The sequence below is a fragment of the Anguilla rostrata genome, chromosome 15 (genome assembly GCF_018555375.3).
Source record: "Anguilla rostrata isolate EN2019 chromosome 15, ASM1855537v3, whole genome shotgun sequence".
NCBI classification, from domain to species: domain Eukaryota; kingdom Metazoa; phylum Chordata; class Actinopteri; order Anguilliformes; family Anguillidae; genus Anguilla; species Anguilla rostrata.
In genome coordinates, this window is record NC_057947.1 from 12,368,962 (window position 1) to 12,392,881 (window position 23,920).

At 46.2% G+C, this 23,920-nt stretch overlaps 1 protein-coding gene across 1 annotated transcript in view; it reads left to right on the forward strand.

Annotated features, from left to right (window-relative positions):
- Positions 1-1,421: 1,421 nt before the first annotated feature.
- ercc1 (excision repair cross-complementation group 1) overlaps positions 1,422-23,920 on the forward strand; it is a 32,210-nt gene continuing 9,711 nt past the window's right edge. The window contains exons 1-2 of the mRNA XM_064310498.1: positions 1,422-1,545; positions 11,693-11,913. Of these exons, the coding sequence (XP_064166568.1) occupies positions 1,530-1,545; positions 11,693-11,913 (237 nt within the window). The 5' untranslated portion in view covers positions 1,422-1,529. The remainder of the gene's footprint in view (positions 1,546-11,692; positions 11,914-23,920) is intronic.

Sequence of the window (23,920 nt, forward strand, 5' to 3'; positions counted from 1 at the left end):
CACTAAAAATGCTATCATCAGAGAAACTACACTTCCGATCATATTTAGTGGGACAAACATGAAAAGTACACTGAGAACTGAGGAAATTCATACTAAAGGCAACATTGTCATTACTGCCTGTGTCATACATAATGTATACTAATTTGTCTGATAGTCATTAATTTCATTGAGGAGGAAAGTGCAGAAGCACAATCTTGGCCCTGTGAGCCTAGGGTCCACTAAGACCTGCATGGGGTTAATCAACATTCCTCCTCTACCTCTCATTAAATACACTACCTTCAATATCAACACCAAACTAAAAAAAACAGTTTTTGGAGGGAAAAACATGGGGTGGAATTTAATCATCAGTTAAGTCAAAGGAAAAAAATCATGATTCAGGTACATTAGACCAATTTATAAGGAGCATTGGAGAATATTTATTTCTTTAAAAAGACTATCCAAATTCTTGAACAAATATCAGATTTTTAGACAGCACATAGTAGCATATTTTCTTTGACATATCATGTAACTAAACAGAGCAGCTATGCTGTGGCATGCCTGAAGTGTAAAATAACAGTATGTAACAGTAAAAGACTGTTCATTGTCTGTTATTCTCCACCAGAGGCAGAACTGTGCCTTCCCTCACTATTGTCCTTTCTACACACCCACTATATTCTCTGACCTTTGACTTTTACTGCCATCTGTTTTAATGCTGATCCTTTGCTCATTTACAGAAGAAATAAAAAAATTCATAAATATTTATTCACCAGTGTGTGGGTGTAGATCACTGGGGGTCATGCCTCCTCCCCAACTTTGGGCAAACATCAAGTGGAACTGTTAGTGCGTCCCCCCCAAAAAAAAAATCCTAAAGAAAATGAAATTTCTTGTATGTTTTCCCCCAAAGTTGAAATGAGATTTATGTCCTTGCTACAGTGTATGAATTACAATTTATATTCTATATGCACCAAATATTATGCTTCTAAATTCTGCGCAAATCATATTTTATTGTGGGCATATACATGTTTGTCCCTCACAATTTTAAGTTTTCCTTTGTTTCTCTAAAAAAGATGCATGTACTGATAAATGTTAGTCAGTGTACCAGCTAGGCTACTGTTTTTTGTAAACATTGGTGAAAAATATACATACAGCAAACACTAATACAGACATCATTTCTTATGAAAAATAAAAAAATAAAAATAAAAACATTCACAGATATGCTGTACACTGAAACTAAGTATTGTCTTTGCCACAACTTTTGAAAGCTAGTCTACTACATGCAAAGTGCAACTATCCATTGGATCATAGTTCTAGTAGGCCTACTCACATTAGTGCATACGGGGCCTTGTCACCGACGCTGTACTTTCCCTTGTGATGGGGTTGACCAATTGCCGTTTGTAACGTGGCCGGTAAGTAGCTGCTAAGGTGAGTTACTTGGCGCACAACTGTGCAGTAGACGACTGAGCGCGAAGACGGCGGATTCGCAAGCCTCCCATATTCCCACTAGTGAGACACAATGCGGTTCCTGCGAACGCGGGGGAGCTCTGGAGAACATGTCACAAAATCAAGGTTATTAGCATACTTTCATTGTTTCTCCCTGTTCCACGGCCCCTTCGCTCGGTGTGTGTGTTGTTTAATTGTTTTCTCCTCCCGTGTCTGCCCGTCTGTTTGCTTGTTTACTCGCGCTGAATAAGATTATGGTAATGAGAACGGATAAACCGCGCCACTGTGAAAAGTGCCATTTTAATCACTGCGTTCAGTTGAGCGCGATGCCTTCATTAGAGATTCTCATAATCTCACTTGTTAGCGTAACAAATGGTAATAAATGCCTTGCGGGTTAGACTTAAAATATTAAAGGACATTAAAGGAGACCACGGTTAATGTTTGCGTTTATTTCTCTGTATCATTATTTTAAATGTCAGGCTAAGCGAATAACAGTGAATCAGGGAGAATATTTTCTAGACTTACTCCCGCAACGACTATTGTCTTTAAACTAAGTACTCTATGTGGCTTGAGTTAGAGAGAGAGAGAGAGAGAATATAAATTTAATTTTATACATTAAAATCATGTGCAGCCGCACCGAGATGTCTAAATGGACTTATTATCCAGGGAGATATTCCAAGGATATGAATGATCACGTAGAAATGTGTGTGTTTGCTTTGCTTCTGTAAATAATATGCTTTAGTTTATAGAAAACAAGTGTGATCTACAGTATGTGGCATGTGAATTAGAGCTGTTAAATAGTGATACACTGTTGGGTGTGGCATGGTGTTGGGTGTGGCCTCCACACTTTGTATAGGGACTGAGTAAGAATACTACCTTCTGCAATTCACAAAGTATCTCAGAGCAGCAGTGCTGATCTAGGATCCGTTATCTAAAATGATCCATTATGAGATAAGGACAAAACTGAGCAAAAGTCAGTCCTTTTAGGAGGGGGACAGCGTTGCTGCACTGAGAACCAGTTCCATACCTGCAGTTCCCTTTGGAGGGCCTGTCGTTGTTGCCCTCTGTAACTTTGCGGTTACTCTGGTGAAATGATGCTCAGAGTAGCTTATCAAACAGATGAAAGGTCTCTGTGCTGCTGGTACATGCTTAATTTCACAGATCTGGTGCAAAATACGGAACATTGAAATGGAAGGAGAATTATCACATTTACTTCAGCCTGTTAGCCTATAATTATTCTGTGGTTAGCATTGGTACGCAAATCTTAGTGCATTGCGCTGAATAACAGTGCATGTTTAATGGAGAATGCTCTCTCCGGCATTCTGTGGGCCAAGTGCTTGATTGCAATGCTTTTGCCACCTTAAGGCTAATTGTTCTGAGGCGATTAATTGATCCTGTACAAACCAACCTGTTCTTCATGTGGATTCAATTATCTCTGCTTCCTGCTGCTTTCCATGGAACACATTGATGTTCAGGGGAATGATGTTTTAGAAGACAAATGGATCCAAAGTCCTTAGTGGTCTAAACAAGACATTAATATGATTGCTAAAATGATGACAGTTGGAATGGACGATTGTACACTATAACCTTCTGAGACCGGGCGACCGGGAAATGTTTAAATATTTTCTTTTTTTGACATAGTACAAGTGTTTTGAACGACTAACCATGTTTCAGTGAAAATCTTTTTTTTTAAATTCCATTTGTAGGTTTCTGCTAGTGGAATATATGGTTCTTGAGAAAGACTCGTATCCCATAGTAACTAGTGTCAATGTCCATACACATCCAAAGTGTATTTTCATGGTTATGAGGGTTCATGGTAGTGAGGGTTAATGGTTCTCATTTCTGAAGGTGAGCGGTTGTGGAGGTTCATGGTTGTGAGAGTCTGTCTCTGCTCATCTCTCACTGTGTCCCTCCCAGAGATGACTGAGTGACACTGACCATCTCTGTGCCCCTTGGTCGCTTATTTACATCCTAATCCCACTGTCTGCTCCCATACGCTGCAGGTCCTCTGTCTGCAGCTTGCTGAAGCAGGAGGTGGTTTGGGATGTCACAGCACTACTGCATATTTTTTAAAGGGGGGCTTTGTCTGGGACTTTCTTTGCAGATAATGAAGTTGAGGGTCATCATCATAATGATGAGTGCAACTTACAAATTTTGGCAGGGTATGCACACGTCCCATATCCAGTGTTGGGGATTAGTTAAACTAGTAGTTTAATTACATTTTGCAGCAGTTTGCTGGTAGTTCAACTAAATTCAAATTTGTGTAGTGGTTGTAGTAATTAATTCGTTTTTTGTAATTTTGAGGTGTTAACTACAGAAACTACCAACTGTTTTTGGCGCTAAAATATTTTTTATCCAAACCCATTTGACCAAATGCTGCCTCCACCTTTTCTTTTCCCTCTAATCCTGATTGGTAAGAAGCATTCCGCTCCACTATAGTTGCCAACGATCAACTGCCAATTGGCACACATTTCTGGTTCCGCCCACTGAGCTGTATAGTGGTTCTCCCCATGTGCAAAAAGAAGACATTGCTTGCAGTCAATTCTGAGGAGCATGATAATAACAATTTGTAAATAATTTTTTTACAAAGTACTTTAAACTACATTTTTTGAGTAATTGCAGTTTCACAAGCTACAGTCCATTTCTCTTTAGGGTAGCATTCAGTGGGAAGTAATTGTTAGTTGGTATGACTGTTTTCAGAGCCCAACACCACCCATACCAGCCTTCAGCAGGGAAAGTCACCAGTTGCAGGAGCTAATAAAATTGCAGCATGCTTTTATTTTTGTTGTTTGTGCATGAAAATTGTGTCACTGATTTACTGGATCATTCCGGTGTTATAGAATGTTCCAGTGTTTCTCATAGATTCTGTGGAAATTGAGCAATGCATGCTGTTTATTCATTTTTAAAATAGTTCATAGGGTTTTTGGATGAGCCCTTCATGCTCACTCTCGCCAGTCTCTTTCTGCTGTACCTCACCTCTCTCTTCTTTCTGTCAGTACCTGTGCGACAGGTGGTCTAATGTTGTTTTCTTTCTCTCTCTCTCTCTCTCTCTCAGGTTGATGTTGTTCTCTCTCTGTTGGGTGATGCTGTGCTCTCTTTTTGTTGGGTTGTTGTTCTCTATCTTAGTTGGGTTGGTGTTGTTTTCTATCTTAGTTGGGTTTGGTGTTGTTTTCTATCTTAGTTGGGTTTGGTGTTGCTCTCTGTCTTAGCTGGGTTGGTATTGTTCTATGTTGCTTGGGCGGGTGTTGTTTTCACTCTCTCTGTTGGATTTCTGTGTTCTGTTTCAGTTGGGTTAGTATTACTCTCAGGTCGATGTTGTTCTCTCTCTCTCAGTTGGGTTGATGCTGTGCTCTCTCTCTCAGTTGGGTTGGAGTTGTTGAATGCCAATACTGAGGAGGAGCATATGTGAACCATGCTTAATCCCTCTAATCTGCCTTCGAAATAAAAAAAAGAATAAAGGGGAAAGAAAAAAGAAAAAAAAAAACTCCTCACTTTTTCCTGGGGGCTCCTCCGGCCATACAACCACCACCCTCCCCGCCCATCCCCCCCCCCCCCAAGGATTGCCCAACAGAAGCCGAATGAATTGGGATAAACTAATGCCACTTCTGTTCAGCCTGATTTTCTCAACTTGGATCAACATGAAGTGAAATTAAAACAAAACAATAGAGAAGACTGTTGAAAGGAAGTGGGGGTGTGGGGGCAGGGCAGTCCACTGGGGGGGGGCAGGAGGGGGCAGGTAAATACCCCTGTATTACCTCACCTCAGGCCTACTATTCATGAGCAGATTAGCCCGCACCAAACCCTGAGAAATATATTTGTGTCTTTTAGGGAAGCACGGTTCTGTGTGTGTGTGTGTGTGTGTGTGTGCGGAGGTGTGGGATGGGGGGGTGTGGGGAGGGGGTAAGGGGGGAAGGCGGGGGGGTCCATGTATAAGGCTTTATCCCTACAACAGCTATTAGGAGGTAATTAAGTCCTAACACAGAAGAGCCTCCCATCGCTACTATAACACCACTGCAAATGGAAAGCTTACAAGCTTCTTTAGAACAGGGCGACAAATTGAATGGAACTCATTGGGGTTTAGCTATTATTCCTGGGGACCCATCTGGTTGGTAAAAGAGAAAGGGGATTTGGTGGAGGTTGTGAGGGGTTGTGCTGGGGGGTATTTCTGGGGGCCAGGGGCGGCAGGGGCACACTGTCAGAGCGGAGGGGTGGTTTTTTTTCTGGGAGGGATTTCATCTCCTTTTCAATGGGCGGGCTGGGATTTGCTTTTGGCAAATGTTACAAATGTTTCGACAACCTGTTCTCTGATCCTGTGAGGTCACGGGGGGGCGTCTGAGCGCCTCGGCTTATTCCCTGGGCCCCCCCGGGGAACGGCCCGCCTCGAGCGATGAATGCGTCCCCGCGTCCGTCTTTCTGTCTGCCCCATCACACCCCCGAGCTGCTGACGCTTTGTTTCGTCCCACGGCCTTCCTTTCCGCGACGAGAATGAGGCGGTTGATTCCGACCTTTTTTGACCTCGCGCCTCAATGCGCGGAGGGTTTATGAGGAACGAAAAAAGCCCCCCTGCCCTCGTCGTCTGGACACAAGGAGACACGTCGGACACAACGAGACAACATGCTGAGCTATAAATAGTCAACATGCAATCACTGGGATCGCACGCATGCACATTCAGACATGTAGCCAAGTGGCATTTTCCCAGAAAAGCTTAAGAGTGCATATAACCAGGCTAGTGCCAGATGTATAAAACTGACTGATTCACAGGCAGATCTAAGTCAACTTTTGAGGCTAGCACAAGAGAAGGTGAAAGATTCAGAAACACATATACACAACAGGTCAGCATAGTCCTATGGGGAGGGTGAATGGGGAGTGTGGGGGGTGGGTCCTGCAGGGACAGGGGGGTGACCAGGATTTGAACACAGTTCTAAAACCTGAACGGCCAGTGGAGTGCATGCCAATATGGGCCCAGCTGCTCAGAGCAGTGCAGGGCTTCACCAGCTCTAAAGCAATTAGTCTCACAGGGGGAAGGGGGGGTTCTGGGTAACTGCAGAGCTCTCCACTCACCTAACGAGGGGGGTAGGCCCCTCCCCGCCACATTCCATCAGCAACAGGTTGCTTCTTCTCTTTCTGCGCAGTGATTTGCAGCATCCAGTGCCCTCATGGTCACCTTCCAGGCTGTAAGTGGGTGCAAACAATGCTATTGTCTTCAGACTCTTAGCTTGCCAAAGGAATATCCCTCTGCCTCTCTTCCTCTCTTTCTCTCTCCCTCTCTCTCTGGCTCCGTCCTCAGGGGAGCGAAGGCACACAAAGGCTGTGGAGATGAGTGCTGTTGTGTATAGGGCTGGAGGGTGCCATCTTCAGCACACATGTTCCACAGGACAATGCGGCCTCTTCAGCGTCCGTGGAGAGCTGCTGCCTTTATCACCCTGCCTCCACACTCAACCGCACGCTGGTACTGCGTCACGCTAACACACCGAGACTCAATCAACCACACGCTACGCTGGTACTGCGTCACGCTAACACACTAAGACTCAATCAACCTCACGCTACGCTGGTACTGCGTCACGCTAACACACTAAGACTCAATCAACCACACACTACGCTGGTACTGTGTCACGCTAACACACCGAGACTCAATCAACCACACACTACGCTGGTACTGTGTCACGCTAACACACCGAGACTCAATCAACCACACACTACGCTGGTACTGTGTCACACTAACACACCGAGACTCAATCAACCACACGCTACGCTGGTACTGTGTCACGCTAACACACTGAGACTCAATCAACCACACGCTACGCTGGTACTGTGTCACGCTAACACACCGAGACTCAATCAACCACACGCTACGCTGGTACTGCGTCACACTAACACACCGAGACCCACTCAGCTGCACCCTGGTACTGTGTCACGCTAACACACCGAGACTCAATCAACCACGCGCTACGCTGGTACTGCGTCACGCTAACACGCCAAGACTCAATCAACCACACGCTACGCTGGTACTGCGTCACGCTAACACACTGAGACTCAATCAACCACACGCTACGCTGGTACTGCGTCACGCTAACACACCGAGACCCACTCAGCTGCACCCTGGTACTGTGTCATGCTAACACAGAGACCCACTCATGCTTGCACACACTTTCAACCACTTGCTACCTACAGTAACACTAATGCACTAAACCTCAGCCTGAAGTACTGAGATAAACTCACTGCATCATACTAAGGTGCTCACACTCACTCTGGTGCACTGGCTTTATGTCACACTGACACACTGATGATGTCATAACAAACCTCATGGAAACTATGAGTCAGATTTGAGAAACTGAAGACCTAAAGGTACAGCCAATTCTAATGGTCAATGTAGGAGAAACAGGTGTCAAATACTGTTAAGATAAGCTAAAAAAAAAAATTATGAACTGGAAAAGAATGAGCAGAACTAAAAATCTGAAAAGCTTAAACAGGGTTTCTGCCTTGATAGGCACTGGAATGAGCTGAAGTGGTTGGGATTCCTGTGAAGTCCGGGTGATTGTTGAATCACTCAGAAAGAGAAGAGGAAGACAAGGGGAAGACACAAAAAGAGCAGACTGATTGAATTAAAGTAATACCGGCTCAGGATTTGGGGTTTGGGGGGGGGGGGGGGTCCGATGTGGAGGAAGAATAGCTGTGTGTGAGGGGGAGGGAGGAGCGGGGGGTTTGGCAAGGAGGAAAGTGGGACTTGTGGAGGGAACAAGACAACATTTTCTTTTCTTTGCGCGGTCGTCCACCCTTCAGATGAGCTGGTTTTGTTGTGCGGCGCTCCTGGCTGTTCCCTCTTTAGCGAGCTGGGTAGGGGGTACCGATGAGCTGTTTGTCGGGGTGAATCGGCTCGGAGTGGTTCACATCATCAGCGCATTGATGCCGTCCCCTCCCCTGTTGTAAAACAAGGGTCTGTGTGCCTGTCGGAACACTGGGGGCATTGTGTCCCCCTCAAAACCGCTATACCACCCAGAATTCCCCCCCTCCCAACCCCCCATACCTAACTGCCCCTGGTGCAAGCTTTGCCCCTGCATCTCCTCACTGCTCCATAGTACTCTGCTGCTCTCCCTCACTGGCCCTGTGTCAGGGGTGTGTGTGTGTGTGTTTGTGTGTGTGTGCCTGCCTGTCGAAGAGTCCCACTGGAGGCTGGATGGGGTGAGTGGACGGAGGGGTTAAAGAAGAAGGGATGCTGAAATTGTTAAGGAGATGCAGAGGGAAAGTCAGTCAGTGAGGGGGTGTGGGGAAGCGTGGGAGGGGGGGCGGAGCCCAACGTACCCCCCCCTCGCGGTTAACACGGGAGGTTAATGGAAAGATTGATGTATGGTGACGGGCGGACAAAACGGAGGGTGGCCATAAAAAGAGAGGGAGAGAAAGAGAGAGAAAAGGCAAGGGGTGAACAGGGCTTGTATCATGGGCAGGGGTATGTGTGTGAGTCTGGGGAGGGTGAGGGAGGGGGTATATTTACTGCACTGGGGGGGGGGTGGGGGGGTAAACCTCTCCTTAATTACCAGGGAGGCCTCCGGGGTCTTCCAACAAGACGAGTGCAAATGGAGAGAAAGAGGGAGAGGATACAGGGTCAGAGGAGGTCAATGCTGACCACCTAAGATGTCTCCCTCTACCCCCCCCCCACTCCCCTCAGCCCCCTACCCTAACGCTGCTCCTCCCACCAGCATCGCCCAGACCCCGCCCCCCCCGTACCAGGACAATGACATAAATAAATAACCTGTCTCCACAGTGAGAACTGTAATTTACTGCCTGGCCACTCTACAGCCATCGCTTCTCCATTTCTCTTCCCCTCCCGGGGGCCCTAACGGCCGGACCCCTTTCAGCATGGAGGGTGTGGCTTGTGTTTTTAGAAGGGCTGTCCTCGACTCCTGGAGCACCTTGAAGAGGACCCCACAAAGACAGTGGGGCAGGGGCTCGCTGCGCGGGGAGAATGTTCCTCTGTTCCCCGATCACCTCTGAGGTTAACGAGCGTTTCATTTCCCGCTTTTGTTGGCTCGCTGGAGTCGGGCGTCCCTGCGATGGTGGCGCTGGAGTCGAGTCGGGCCGGGAGAGCGCCCTGTGCCCGGCTCTGCTCTGCTCCGCTTTATTCGCCCTCTTTAGTATTCTCTCTCCACAGGCTCTTATTCTGATCTTACTTTGTTTTTCTTTCTCCCTCTCCATTCATCCCATCTGCTCACTTTGGCTCACTTTACTGACATTCACCTTGAGAGAGGGAGGGGGGGAGGGAGAGAGAGGGAAAGAGAGAGAGAGAGAGAGGGAATGTGCATGCCACCAGTCCTGCCTGCCAGTGCTGCCAGATCAAACAAGATTTGTACCTGTATGAAGAAACACCAGAACACACACAGTGTGTGTGCGTGTGTGTCTGTGTGTGTTTGTTGCTATTTGTGTATTTGTTCCCGGGTGGTGTGTTGTGTGTCTGTGTGTGTTTGTTGCTGTGTGTGTGTGTGTGTGTTTTACCATTGTGTGTGGGTGTGTGTTTCTTCCAGTGTGTTTGTATATGTTTGCTTGTTTCTCTGTGTGTGTTTGTGTCTTTGTGGTTCTGTGTGTGTGTTTGTTTATGTTTGTGTGTTTGTTTCTGTGTGTGCATATGTGTGTGTGTGTGTGTATCTGTGTATGTGTGTGTGTATGTGTTTGTTTCTGTGCATGTGTGTTTGTTTCTGTGTCTGTGTGTGCGTGTGTGTGTTTCTGTGCATGTGTGTTTGTTTCTGTGTGTGCGTGTGCGCGTGAGTGTGTGCGAGTGTGTGTGTGTGTGTGTGTGTGTGTGTGTGTGTGTGGATAGTGATGGGGGAGGGTCTGTTCTCCAGCCAGTGAAGCTGAAATAAAGCCACAGCAGGGCAGGGCTGGTGATCTCATATGCTGCCAGTACAGAGTCTCTCATGCAGCTGCACTCACACACAGGGTCACACACTGAGCTGGGCTGGAGGCAGGTGGGCCGGTGGGGTGTGTGTGTGGGGGAGGCAGCCACTGGGATTGGCAGAGGTGCAGAGTGATAGGTGACCGGTTTCATTCCCCTGCTTCACCCTGGTGTTTCTGTGCACCTGCTGCCTCTCTGCACAGAGAGCACAGGCTCCTGCCCGCAGCAGACCAGGAAATGCCTTCACACTTCCTGGAAAGACAACAGGTCTTTGCTGGAACTTTGCTCTTTTGGCTTTGCCGGCTTTTTGTCATTCCAGTGCTAACATGTAGGGTAAAGCCTATGCCAAAATGAGACTGGGTGATGGGTAAGCAGTCTGTCAGTGGGTAAGCAGTCTCTAGGAAAACCTAATGGAATTCAGTAACTAACCTCTATGCTGACCTCACCTGACATTACATCAGCATTAGTGGACTCTAGGTTTCTGTGTGTTGAAGGAGAGAAACAGAAGTTGCCAAACATACCGTTGTGGAAGCAGTACTCATTTAACGCATCGTGCCTCAGACCCTGGACCTCAATGATCTGCCAAAGCTGATGGACAGGTCTCTGGCCTGAGAAGCCCCCCCAAATGCACTGCCGCACAGAATACCCCTGCATCACGGCAGTGACATCACAGAGACTCCCCGTGCCAGTCTCCCGTTAGCATCCAGCTCCCAATTATACCGTAAGCAGCGGGCGGAATTAGCGGCGCTTAACGGGCAGGTGGTAATGAGGTGATGGAGGAGTGTTAAACTCCCGTAATGAGGTGGCGGGGACGGCCGGAGCCGCAGCCAGGACCTGGCACCATTAACGGAGGGTAATTACCGCCTGTTTGGGGGGCTTGTGTCAGTGTGTTGGAAAGGTTACCTTCACGCCCACCCGACTGAAGCAGCACTCTCTCCGTCAGTGGAGCTGGAGGACTGGCAGATCTCCAGCTCACTGAAACAGCGCTTCAGCTCCGCGCAAACAACAACAAAAAAGAAGTTCCTGTCAGCCACAGAAAAACACCGTCCAACTGCAATTCTACTGCCTACACGTGCTTTTAGACTTAACACAAATGCTTTAACTCCTTTCATAGCTTTTTGTGTTTGTGTGGAAATTGTTAAATCATTACTTGACTGAAACTCATTTATTAAAATGATTTACAGTTTAAATTAAAATGTAGTGAATGTGTAGCTAAATATGGCAGAAATGACAGCACATTCTGTACCTTAAGTTTTGTTATTCAAATCAGAGGACACGTTTGTTGCTGAATTAGTTGAAGAAGAGGTCAGATTAATATAAAGGCCTCAAAAGAGGACAGGAAGGATGTAAGTTTCTGCATTTTTCATCTGTTCCCTGGCTGACCCACAGGTGACCCTACTGCGACCTCCCGGAGACACCCTGAGTTTGGGGAAGCCCTAGAGATGACCCCATCAATCAGTGCTTGGTCACCAAGCCAGCCAGTGTGGATGCTGGGCTCAGACAGCGGGCAAGACCCACCGGCCTGCACTGTCTCCCATTCTACCAGCTCCTGCATTGTTTCTCTCCATCATCATCAGCAACTCTCCTTTGTGATTAATAACCACATTCTGGTATGTGATATCAGCTCTCCCTCTCTCTCCTCTCTCTCTCTGTCTCTTTCTCACACACACTCTCTTTCACACTCTGTCTCTTTTACTCTTTCTTGCTCTCCCTAGCTCTTTGTCACAGTCTCTGTAGCTCCATCTCTTTGTCCATGCATTGTGCAGTCTTCCCGGCTACTTTCATCTGTTTCCTCTGTCATACTTCACAATTTTTCTTCTTTTTCCTTTTTTTTCCTTCTTCCTGTGCTCTGTCCTCATCCTCCTCTCATCTTTTCTCATTTTCATTTCCCATACTTCTCTCATGCATCTTTTCCTGCCTGTGGTCAGGATGGTTGGGCAGTCCAGGTGATTTACAGAACACTGGTCCTGATTTAGTGGAAATCCATCCTTCAGTTATGTTACTGGACCACAGCAGTGTTAACGGCTGGTCTAGCTGTCTCAGAGAGGGAGGCCATATTACAGTAGACTAAGAGTAGCTGGAGGTAGACAAAGAGAATACAGAGAGGGGAAAATGAGTTTTAGGGGCACCATGTCCCCCCTCCCCTCCACCCGTCACCCCCCCATACCAAAGAGAGCCCCTGCTGATCCTCACAGCCTACATCCCAATCACAATGCCCTCCCCTCCCCCACCAGCGGCCTGACCGCAGACATTATCCATATTGTAGAAATCTGGGGAGCTTTATGCAGAAAAGTCTGGGGTTGAATTGGGGTTTGATGCTCACTTTGTGAGTCTCTCCCAATCCAGCCTAATTGGCTCATTTCCTCATCCAGGGAAACCACATCATCAAATCACATCATTGGACCAAGGGATTTTTATAGTCCCTTGGTTGGATATTAGGGTTCCCTGAGTTGGATGTGGGGGGTGTCCTGGGTTGGATGTTGGGCATCCCTGGTTAGTGTTGCTGTACCCTGACAGGCTAATGTAAGCAGTGAATCCAGCCTTCCAGGTCAGGCCTCCACCAGAAAACAGATTAAGATGTAATGTGTTTTTGTGGATAAATTAGGGTGTTTGGGAGAATGGATTGGAGGTTGATTTGGATCCATGCACCCATTGAATGGTTGAGAGGGAAACCAGAGAGTTGGAACTGGTTAACGTGAGAACCAGTTGTGCTGCAGTTTAATCACACTGCTTTTAACCCTCTGAAAACTTTGGTGTGACTTTGGGGGTGCGGGCTAATGCACTTGGAAAGTTTTATGGTGCTGTCAGCGATCACCTGTATTGGATAACTTCACACAGAACTGAGGATTTTTAGGGTTGAGGAATTGTGATTTTGTCACATTTGCACACACACTCTAACACACACGCCTAACAATTTTGGATGCACATTTCCTCTATAATTCGCTTCTACTATATGCATTTTTTACATTCTTTGAGTATGTGATAACGTTTCCTTCATTTGACTGTGCCTGTTTGCTAGTTTACTGGTGCAGTGAAAATCTTTGATCATCTCACAAACAGGAAGAGGTCAGAAGACCCACCTTATCCTGCTTATAATAGGGGCTACAGTGCAGAACTGTGTTTATTTTTTTCAGAATTTCATTCTGGCCTGTAAAGGTCAGAATGCCCATTAGAACTGAGTGATGAACCTATGATTGACAGATGAACATGCAAATGTCACTGATAAAGCTATACCTAATTGGGTATTTGTGCCACTAAATGTGGAACATGCATTAAAATGATATTAAGAAAGGAGGCAATAAATGTAGTTTAGTTTTTTATTAAATAAATACAAATTCTCTAGACATGCACAATGAACCAAAATACCATACAGATATTAAGGTGTGTCTGAAAGTCATATAATGACTGAGGGGAGGGGATCCCACGGAAAATAGATAACATTTTTGATGTTAAATGTTGCAATTACATGTATAATAAAATATGAGCCCACTGTGTCGTAGTGATAAGGTAACCATGTAAAAACTTTATTGCTCTTCTGTGTACTGTGTTACAGTTACTGTGGCTGGGCTGTGTTCTGTGACTGAGCTGAACTGTGACTGGGCTGTGTTCTGTGACTGAGCTGAACTGTGACTGGGCTGTGTTCTGTGACTGAGCTGAACTGTGACCGAGTTGTGTCCTGTGAGTGAGCTGAACTGTGACTGGGCTGTGTTCTGTGACTGAGCTGAACTGTGACCGAGTTGTGTCCTGTGAGTGAGCTGAACTGTGTGGGTGTCTGTGACTGAGCGACTGTGAGTTGTGTCCTGTAAGTGAGCTGACTGTGCTGCTGTTCTGTGCAGTGAGCTGAGTTGTGTCCTGTGAGTGAGCTGAGTTGTGTCCTGTGAGTGAGCTGAGTTGTGATTGTGCTACAGTGTGACAGGGCTGTGACTGGACAGAGCAGAGCACAGAGCAGTACAGCTGTACAGTGGCTGGAACATAGCCCGACCCACATCGCTTACACTGCCGTGACGCTAAAGGTGAGACTTTCTTCAGCGGTAAAGAAGAGGCCTGTTTCAGTCCTGCCCTAATTACTCCACCCGATTACCATTCCTCTTCTTTACTTTATCCACAGAAATGTGTTATGACTTACCCCCACCCCCCGCCCCCCTGGCCCCCCAGCCCTGGTTTGTGGTTTTATTGCTGCCTCCCTCATGCCACCAATTAGCTGAATAATGTGAGCAGGCCAACCTGCAGATCGCCCGCTGCGTAATGATCTGTGATTACTCGAGCAGAAAGACACAGTGGCCTGAAGAAAAGAGAAGGAGGTATGAACAGACTGGGGGTTGGGGGGATTGGGAGGGGGGCGCAGTGGCAGGGCTGGCCCTCTCTTTCTGTTCGTCACTGGGACTGGCAGTGTTTCATTTGTGCTGGAACAGTATCCGGGACCTCTCAGTTTAGGACTGACTGCGCTCCGGGAACTATTTGCGTGAATCCAGAAACTCTTGAACAGGGAGAAAAGTTATTATGTTTTTAATCCATGTGTTCATGTGCGTTCATGACATTCGGTGGCATCCTGGTCTGCCACCTCCTGATTTACAAACTAAGCAGTGGGGACCAGTGTTCTTTTTCTCTGCCCCCCTCAGTGGCGAATGCATCGATCAAACGGCGTCTCTTCAGAAGAGCAGCGGCGCTTTGGGGTCAGGGCTGGTTGACTTTATGGGACCGTAGAGGAAAGTGGCTGAAACGTGTTAACGAGGCAAACGGACAGCGTCCATTTCCTGTCCCCTGCTGCAGGGCCTCTGGCGGAGAGAGACACAGTCCCTCCCGCAGGTGGAGGCCATGCTGCTGACCACATGCACATTTTCTATGGACCAAAAACATTGGCATATCTTTAAAGGCGCTGTAAGCAACGTAAATAATTGATTGGTGATCAGTCACATGTACACGCTCACATGATCAGCGCTGCAGCCAATGGGATGGCTGGCCCATGAATCCTGTCACATATGCCAGGCTATTTTGGTGGGATTTTTCAGGAATCCATTTCTGCTGATCCTACAGGCAGAAGCTCGATCAGTCGTTGGTCAATTCCCTTTACACAGTGAGCAAATGAGAGCACAGGATGCAGCTCAATGATCATTTGAGCTTCTGTGAGGAGTAAACATTGCAGCAGAAAAAGAGCCTATGCCTCATAAAAAATAATAATAGAAGCAACAGTGAACTGTGCTTAAAAATCAGTAAATAAGTACAATTTGCAGGGCTTAGACACTGAGGCTCTGATGGAAACAGGAACAGGTGGTTAGAGTCTTTCGTTAACAGCTTTTTCTCCAAGGTGCTCTTGTGCAATGAGACTGAGACTGAGAGTCTGTGATTGGATGCGGCTCCCCACAGCCCTCAAAGCTCAGCCGCATTTTAAATGAGACCATCAAACTGTCCAAGCTACTGTAACTGTGAACCACACCTATACCACCTTGCCTTCCCGCACAGTAACAGACTCAGTGCTAATTCAGTTTGACAGTTTAAATTAGTCCAAAATTAAAAATGTACTCAATAAGATTTGTTTTGACATGATATTTTACTTTGTGCTACAGCCCATTAGCCTTATACATTCTTACAGCACAGTTCATATAGCAAATGTGCTTTACTGATAATAGATCTTGAAGAACAGATTATTGCATGCAAAATGAGAGCCATGGAAAAAATATTGTATTAACCTTGGCATGGCAATATGAGTAATAAAAATGAGCTGTACATCTTTTCTGCAAAAAAAAAACACTGGATTTATTTGAATAAATCATCATTAGGTTACGGCCCACCGTGGGCTATTGCTGCAGAGCAGGGCGTAACAGTCACAGTGTTGTGCTAGGCGGTTCATTAGCATTTTTACGGCGTACCCCTAACCCTGTTCGTGTCCCTTTGCTCACCACGTTTGGGGAGGAATATGGGAGTTTTTCTGTGGGAGAATAAAAGGCTACTTTCTCAAAGCTGAGGTGCGGCAGTGCGGCTCTCCCAGAGCTGATCTGACCCCACGCCTGCGGCGGCCGCTTTGTCTGCTTGGTCAGAACCGCAGCATTGAGGAAGCATTGTACTTATTAATTAATGAAGCCTTTTTTCCCTCCAGTCCCAGATTACCATATTCATGAGGTGGACAGCTTTGCGACAGCTTTGAAAGAATAACGCGAGCATGTTTTCTTTCTGCGCTTTTTTGTTTTTTCCATACGCAACCCCATTTGTTGGATTCCTTAAACTCCCATTAGCGGACGCGATCCGACATGTTGCTCGGAAAACAGCGGCAGCATCTCAGACCGCTCCATTTCATGCTAGAGTGAGCAGCCTCTGATTAAAAGCGGCATTGATATGGGTTCTGCACAGACACCGTCCTCTAATGCAACTTTAGTCACTTGCAGTACAATGTGAGGGCATTGTGAAGGCAGCCGAAAAGAAGATATCAACAAGTAAATGCAGCCCACACTATTCATATTTATATGAAATATACTAATTCACTGGTGCTGGTTGAACTTTTTTGTCTCATTGTCCCAAGCCTGACTGCCCTGGCCTGCAGGATTCAGGTTGTATGGGCAATTCTTTGATTCATACACTATACACAAACTTCTGCAGGTGCACAGTGATTCCATCCATCCATCCTTGGTTGACCCAGAAAACAAAAGCATCTCTTCTCTGAGGTTGACCTATGACCTTTTGTATCCTATGGTCTCACATTTTCCTGTCCTGCTGAAAATATGTCACTTGTTTTATTTTTTTCATATTTGTGTGTGGATGTACAGTTAACTGTTCTCCAGTGTGTCGTTTTAGCTGTGGCAATTAAGTATGTTTTCAGTGTTATTCTGTGGTCAAGCTAATCTTCAGATGGATGGAGAGGGCAAGTTTGAGTCATTTCTTTTTTCCTTTTTTGCCCCCTTCTCTTTCTTTTGACAGGAGCAAAAACCAACAGCCTCCCTTATTAGCGATGTCCGTCAATGTCCTGTCATTTTACTTTTTGTTTTTTTCCCCCTCTTGCCGTTTAGAGTGACACCCCCTCTCCTAAAGCCCCCCTTCTCTCTCTCACACACACATACACACTCACACTCCCCACCAATTTGTTGCCTCTGACATCACATTGTTTCTGAGCTTTGCTGTTCAGGCTGCTTCGTTAGCCTTCCTTTAATGAGCAGCTTAATTGAGCTGTCTACCAGGCCACCTGTCACCCTCCGGCCTTATTAACATACTAATGGGCTGACATTGTGCTGCTCTGACAGGCTGGGCTGGGGGGGTGGGGGGGTTCTGTCTGGAATGGGGATCACAGCTCACTGAGAAGGAGGGAAGGAGAGAAGAGTTTTTGGAAGGAAAAGTGGATGAGAGAGCAAGAAGATGAGTGCTGGAGTGAAGGAAATTAGAGAAGAGGAGACAGAGAAGAGAGGAATGGAAGAAAGGGAAGATGGGAATAGACAAGGAGAAAGTAGAAAGAAGTAGAAGGAAGGAAAGTAAAACGAAAGAAAAGAAAGGAGAAGTTTTGAAAGAAGTAATGATGAAGAGAATAGTTTTAGAGTGAAGGAGAGAGAGTAGTTGAGTGAAGGGGACAGTGTAGTTTTAGAGTGACGGGGAGAGAGAGTAGTTTTAGAGTGAAGGAGAGAGTAGTTTTAGAGTGAAGGAAAGTATAGTTTTAGAGTGAAGAGAGAGAGTAGTTTTACATTGAAGGAGAGAGGATAGTTTTAGATTAAAGGAGAGAGAATAGTTTTAGATTGAAGGAAAGAGTGTAGTTTTAGAGTGAAGGGGAGAGAGAGAGTAGTTTCAGAATGAAGGAGAGAGTGTAGTTTTACAGTGAAGGAGAGTAGTTTTAGAGTGTAGGAGAGAGTGTAGTTTTACAGTGAAGGAGAGTAGTTTTAGAATGAAGGAGAGAGTAGTTTTTTAGAATTAAAGAGAGAGGGCGAAGTGAGGGTGTAGCACGGGTAGAAAATTACAATTGAAACTTCAAATCAACATCAAAATCCAATCACATGAAAGATACATAAGAACATTAATTAACATTTAACATTTACAAATGTATTGTAGAAGTTACACTTTTATGAAGGTTCAAAATTAAATGTTCTGTTCGTGAAAATATGTAATACGCATTTCCACAGAATCTCTGCTTTAGCCAAAAGGGGAGAGTGACCAACAGCTGCACAGAACATCTGAGAGCTTCCTGTTAGCCGAACAATGTGAGCACGTGCAAATCCGCCGACAGGAGCACAGGTTCACTTTACCTCGGCAGAAGTGATGGAGAGGAGGAAGCTAAAAGAATCGGGGCTGAGTGTCATTGTGCGAATGTCAGCGCGGGTTTTGTTTTCCCTGACTGGCATATTCAGAGGCACCCCGGGGCCTGAGGCCGGGAGAAAAGGGCAGAGCGCGCGGGGTACGGGCCAAGACGCCCCGCGCCACTCCCCTCTCGCCCGCTCCCTGCAGCAGGTGGCCTGCGCAGCCACAGTTTAGAAGTTATGTACAAAAAACAAAACAAAAAACAAAAGGGGGCCAAGTACATTACTACTCTCACTGCACGGTCAAGAATGCAATCTTAGAAATGCAGGCCAGAGCCAGGCTTGAATGAGCGTCATGGCAATGGTGAGGATGTTTAGACGCTGACTGTTTTGACATGCCGTTATGAGTATACAACCCCCAGGAGACCGCTTAACCAGAATGCATATTCACTGAAAAGCAAAGAAAAGGTTTTAGTGTTAAAAGTTTAAAGTAACTGAAATAATATAAAAAAAACACGTGCAGATATCAGTATGAAATTTAGGTAACTTCATCACCTCTGAAATGTTTACCTTTGTATGAAATAATTTTTCATATATCAGGTTTATGCCTAAAATAATACATTTGGGAAAGAGCTGTGGCTGACTGCATGATTTAGTCTCTGGTCAGGGACATTTAAGGGCTTATGATATACCTCCTTAAATGGAAGGGGATTCAATAAAATGCTCAAGAGGTTTTCATGAGGCCATTTTCTTCATTTATTAACTGTAACCAGTTTTACTCAATGTCACACACACCTAAAGTAGCTCAAAGTCTACCCCATCACTTCAGCAGAAACAGACTCAAATGATTTGATTACAGGGTCAGAGGGTTGGGAGGGGGGGGGGGGGGGCTGAAAGGTGGTAAGTGTTTTGGGATGCCAGCCAGGACTGAGTGACACACCTTCACCCATTGGCCGGCTGGCTTGACCCTGACCTTCAGCCACAGTCACCCTGACAGATGGGGGTGCCTCTTTAAGCCACAGATAGATGTGAACTTTGACCCCCAGACTGACCACTCGGTGTGGACATGTGGGCGCAGAGGTGGGGCAAAGTTCCTCTTCAGCATTAAGGCCTTCCCGTGACCTTACCTTGCCTCTCAGCCAACACAGGCAGGGACATGTGACACTTCCCAGGGGGCAACTGTACCACTGCTCTGATCTTCTGGGGTCTCTTGACTCAGGCTTTCATTGGTTCTTTTTCGGCACAATATCTGGGCCCTGAGAGACACCCAAGATCACATGAAAGCATGGCAATCTTTTTTCTGTATTATAGGGAATATTATTTTTTATAATTGTGTTCTGCTTTGATCCCCGGAGGAACAATGCTTAATTGAACGTGTGTACAGTGCATAGGGATAGTATGTATGTTTTCTCCTCATTGCCGGTGGTCTGCTGTTCCTACAGTGTGCATGTGTTGTTTACCATTATCGCGCACAAACCTTTATCTGTCCAATGCTTGGCTGGATATCTGGGTTTATAGGCATCAACTCTGTGATCCACACTGAGCCAGAACCAGAGATTCTGGAGGAGAAAATACTGGTCTATCATGATGCATTGGGACAAATAGAATCCACACATCCATTCCTGAATATCAGCTGTGATACAAGCTGTGATATCAACTGTGATGTGAGTTGTGATATCAGCTGTTGTGATATCAGTTGTGATGTGAGTTGTGATATCGGCTGTTGTGATATCAGCTGTTATGTGAGTTGTGGTAACAGTTATGATGTGAGTTGTGATATCAGCTGTTATGTGAGTTGTGGTAACAGTTATGATGTGAGTTGTGATGTCAGCTGTGATGTGAGTTGTGATATTATCTGTGATGTGAGCCTAGTTGGGCCATGCTGTGGACAGCGTAATATTCCCAAAGGCACAAAACTGGGAGAGTAAGAGATTCAGGGGAGTTGTGGTACCCCAAACTCACCATCTCTTTTCAACCATGTGGCAGGAAAAGGCCAAAAGGAACAGAAAAGAAATGTAAAAGAAATTAAAAAGGGGAAGGGGAGAGAGGGAGGGAGGTAAGGGGGGATTATGGCTGAAAAGGAAGGGTGGAGAACGAAGGAAGAAGGGAAGTCATGGTAGTGAGGCAACACGCATTCAGCATGGGATGAATAACCGAACCTACACAGCCATATGCTAATGACAGGCACCATTTAACAGCGCAAATTCACAAACTCCATTCCCCTTTCTGTTTCTTTCTGTGCCTGTCCCTTTCTCTGGGGCTAATTGCTGGGCTTCTCTCTGCTTTAAAAGAGGGGCTCTGTTGTGAATTAAGCTCCATATTGTGCCCTTGTTCTGCCTTCTCCTGCCTGCTGCTCCCAGCCACCTTGCTCACATATTGGGCCTGATTCTGTGTGTCGCTCGTCCGGCGTCTGCATGCGGATGGGAGGAGCCGTATTATCAGCCAATGCCCTGTAACGCCCTCCGCCCCTCCAACACAAGCCTCTACGTGGCCCCATGCCGCTAACACCATGCTCTACGGGGCACTAGGGTGGTTGGGGTCACAGCATAGGCCCCTCCCTGTGCCGGCACTCAGGTTGAGGGGATACACAGTCTTACCAGATAGCCATACTTCCTGCCAGAAACCCACTCGCTACCCAACACCCCATTCTCTACCCAACACCACTCTCACCCAGAACCCACCTCACCAAACACACCCTCTCACCCAAACCCACTCTCACCCACACCTACCTCCACCAGAATCCCACCCTCTACCCAGAATCCCACTCTCGACCCAACACCTCACTCTCCACCCAGAATCCCACCCTCCACACAGAGTCCCACTCTCTACCCAACACCTCACTCTCCACCCAGGACCCCACCCGCCACCCAGAAACCCACTCTCTACCAAAACCTCACTCTCCACCCAGAACCACACCCTCCACCCAGAACCCCCTCTCTACCCAACCCCTCACTCTCCACCCAGAACCACCTCACCCAGAGCCCCTCTCTACCAAACCCTCACTCTCACCGACCACACCTCCACCACCTCACCCACACTGTTTTCAGCCTCTCACACTGACCAGCTGCTTCGGCTCACTACACTAAAGAACTGTGTGTGTGTGCATGTGTGTGTGTGCTGGGGGGCGGGGTATACAGATGAAATCAGATGTAATGGCTGTACATGAATTAAATTGTATATTGAGCTTTGTAAAGGTGAAAAAAAAAGATTAGCAAAAGAGGACATATTTTCCTGACAACCACATCATACACTGTATGAGCACCTGCTTCTCCAGAGATGCTGCTTTAAGTGTGATAAAATAGTGGAACAGCTAACAATCAATTTTTCAGAAAAGTATTGTCAAGTAAAGTTTTGACATATTTACATATAAAATGCAACAGCAGTATTTTTTAGGTCACGAGAAATAAATTAGAATAATAAAGTCAAGGAAATGAAACTCATGTTAAAAGTGATGAAGAACATTGAATAACCCCAACCTACCTGACCAGTCCAGTCCTGTCCTGTCCTGTCAGTGAAGCTGAAGTATTTAATCTGAACTGGACCAGAGACCTCTCTTTTCAGCAGACCCACAATGAAAATGTGTAAAAGCGGCTAAAGCAGACGGCGATCCAGCCCTCGACATGCGGCGGCGTTGTTCCTGAAAATCGGGACAAGTGGTTGGGAAATCAGAAAATGTGTCGTTGGCCAGCGGCGCCTCGTCTTTCGCCCGCATGCCTTTCCCCTTTCTGCTGCGCACTTGACCCGACGCTGCGGCCCGGCCTAATCCTCTGATCAGCATGCCAGGGAGGCCCGCTCCGCGCCCGGCCCAGCCCGGCCTCAGATTGTCTGAGGCACTTATACTAATACACTGGGGTCTTGGCCTATTGTGGGGCCACCCCGGAATCAATTCAGCTCCGAGCTGGGAAAATTAGACGGAAAGAAAATATAAAAGTAAGTGAATGAATTGCATTTTTCAGTGCATTTTGTATTATTCCGACAATGAGACACCCCCATTATGTGATTGTGTGTGGAGAGATAGAGAATAAAGATAGAGAGGGCGAGAGAGAGAAGGAGAAAATCCCGCTAACGTCCCTCTGGTCCAGGTCCCAACACCAGGTTCAAGTTTTTTTGCACGGCGAGTCGAACAAAAGCGCGGAGTGGAGGGCTGGACTTGGGGAGAGCCGGCAGCTCGCGAGGGGAGAAAAGCTTGGCACACAAACACTTAGCGCTTGTTCCACTGAGCGCCGCGCTCGCTCCAAATCCACAGATTTGTTCGAACAAATTGGCTGGGCCCTGAGGTCTTGTTTGCCTAGCCCCTGGACTGAGAGAGAAGGGGGATGCGAGCGACACAAAGCCCCCTCCAGAGAGTGGCGCATATGGGGAGGAAGTAAATAAAGTCCCTGGTCTGAACTCTGGCCTCTCTCAGGATAGTCTACTACACATACTGTAGACAATGTATCATCTTATATATTAGAAAGCACAGTAAAAACACAGTAGACAAACCAGTAACATACGCTTTTCATAACCTCTAGTAGTCCTCTGGACCAAAGCTATTTGTTTTTGGAAGCGTTGGGGCAGACATTAAACCCGGTTTTTTGAATGCTCCCATCCTGTTGGGCCGTCCCATCACCTCGGCCAATGCTACGTACTTGCCTCTGATCCGCAGGCTGAGCTGTCACTGCACACAAACACCGTACAGGTGATGCAAAGACTGTGGGCACCTGCTCCACCACAGGAGGCGCTATTGAACAAAAAATGAATCATTGCAAATTTCTAATGAATTTGCTGTCAAGACATAGGATATTAGAACCATGAGCACATGGAAATGAATTACGTTTCTCCTTTTCTCCATCTTACACTCATCCACCTTACACTCATCCTTTGGTCATATCCTTTCATCCTTTCTCAGACATACACTTTTGAGAGAGTATGTTTGACATCTTATATTTCATAGTTATGCAAATAACCATTTCTTATTGAATTCATGTCACTCATCTTCATTTCAGCAGAATTTTGCTGCTATCACAGTGTGTAATGGGAACTAAAAACAGCCACTTGGCTCCAGCTGTTATTTCTTTAAAAATGTAGTTGCACAGAAAGGAGGAATCCAATGCTACAGCAGTCACTTGCACTGACCTAACCATTCTTGTATTTAGGACCTAAATACAAGAATGATGACTTGCAGCTGTTATGTCTAAGAAAGAAGAAATGTTCTGCACTGACAGTAAGCTTGCACTACTCCAAGGACATCAGCGTTTAATTTTAAGATTTATTTTATTCTGCATATTTATTTGTGGCTACATTTGCATATGTATTTGAATGTTTTCAAAACGTGTTTTTAAAAAAATACTATTTTATAAATTCATACATTTTTGGCAGTGTGTTTTTGCCCTGAACTAAAACAGCGTATTGAGCGTGGGTGAGGGAGTTT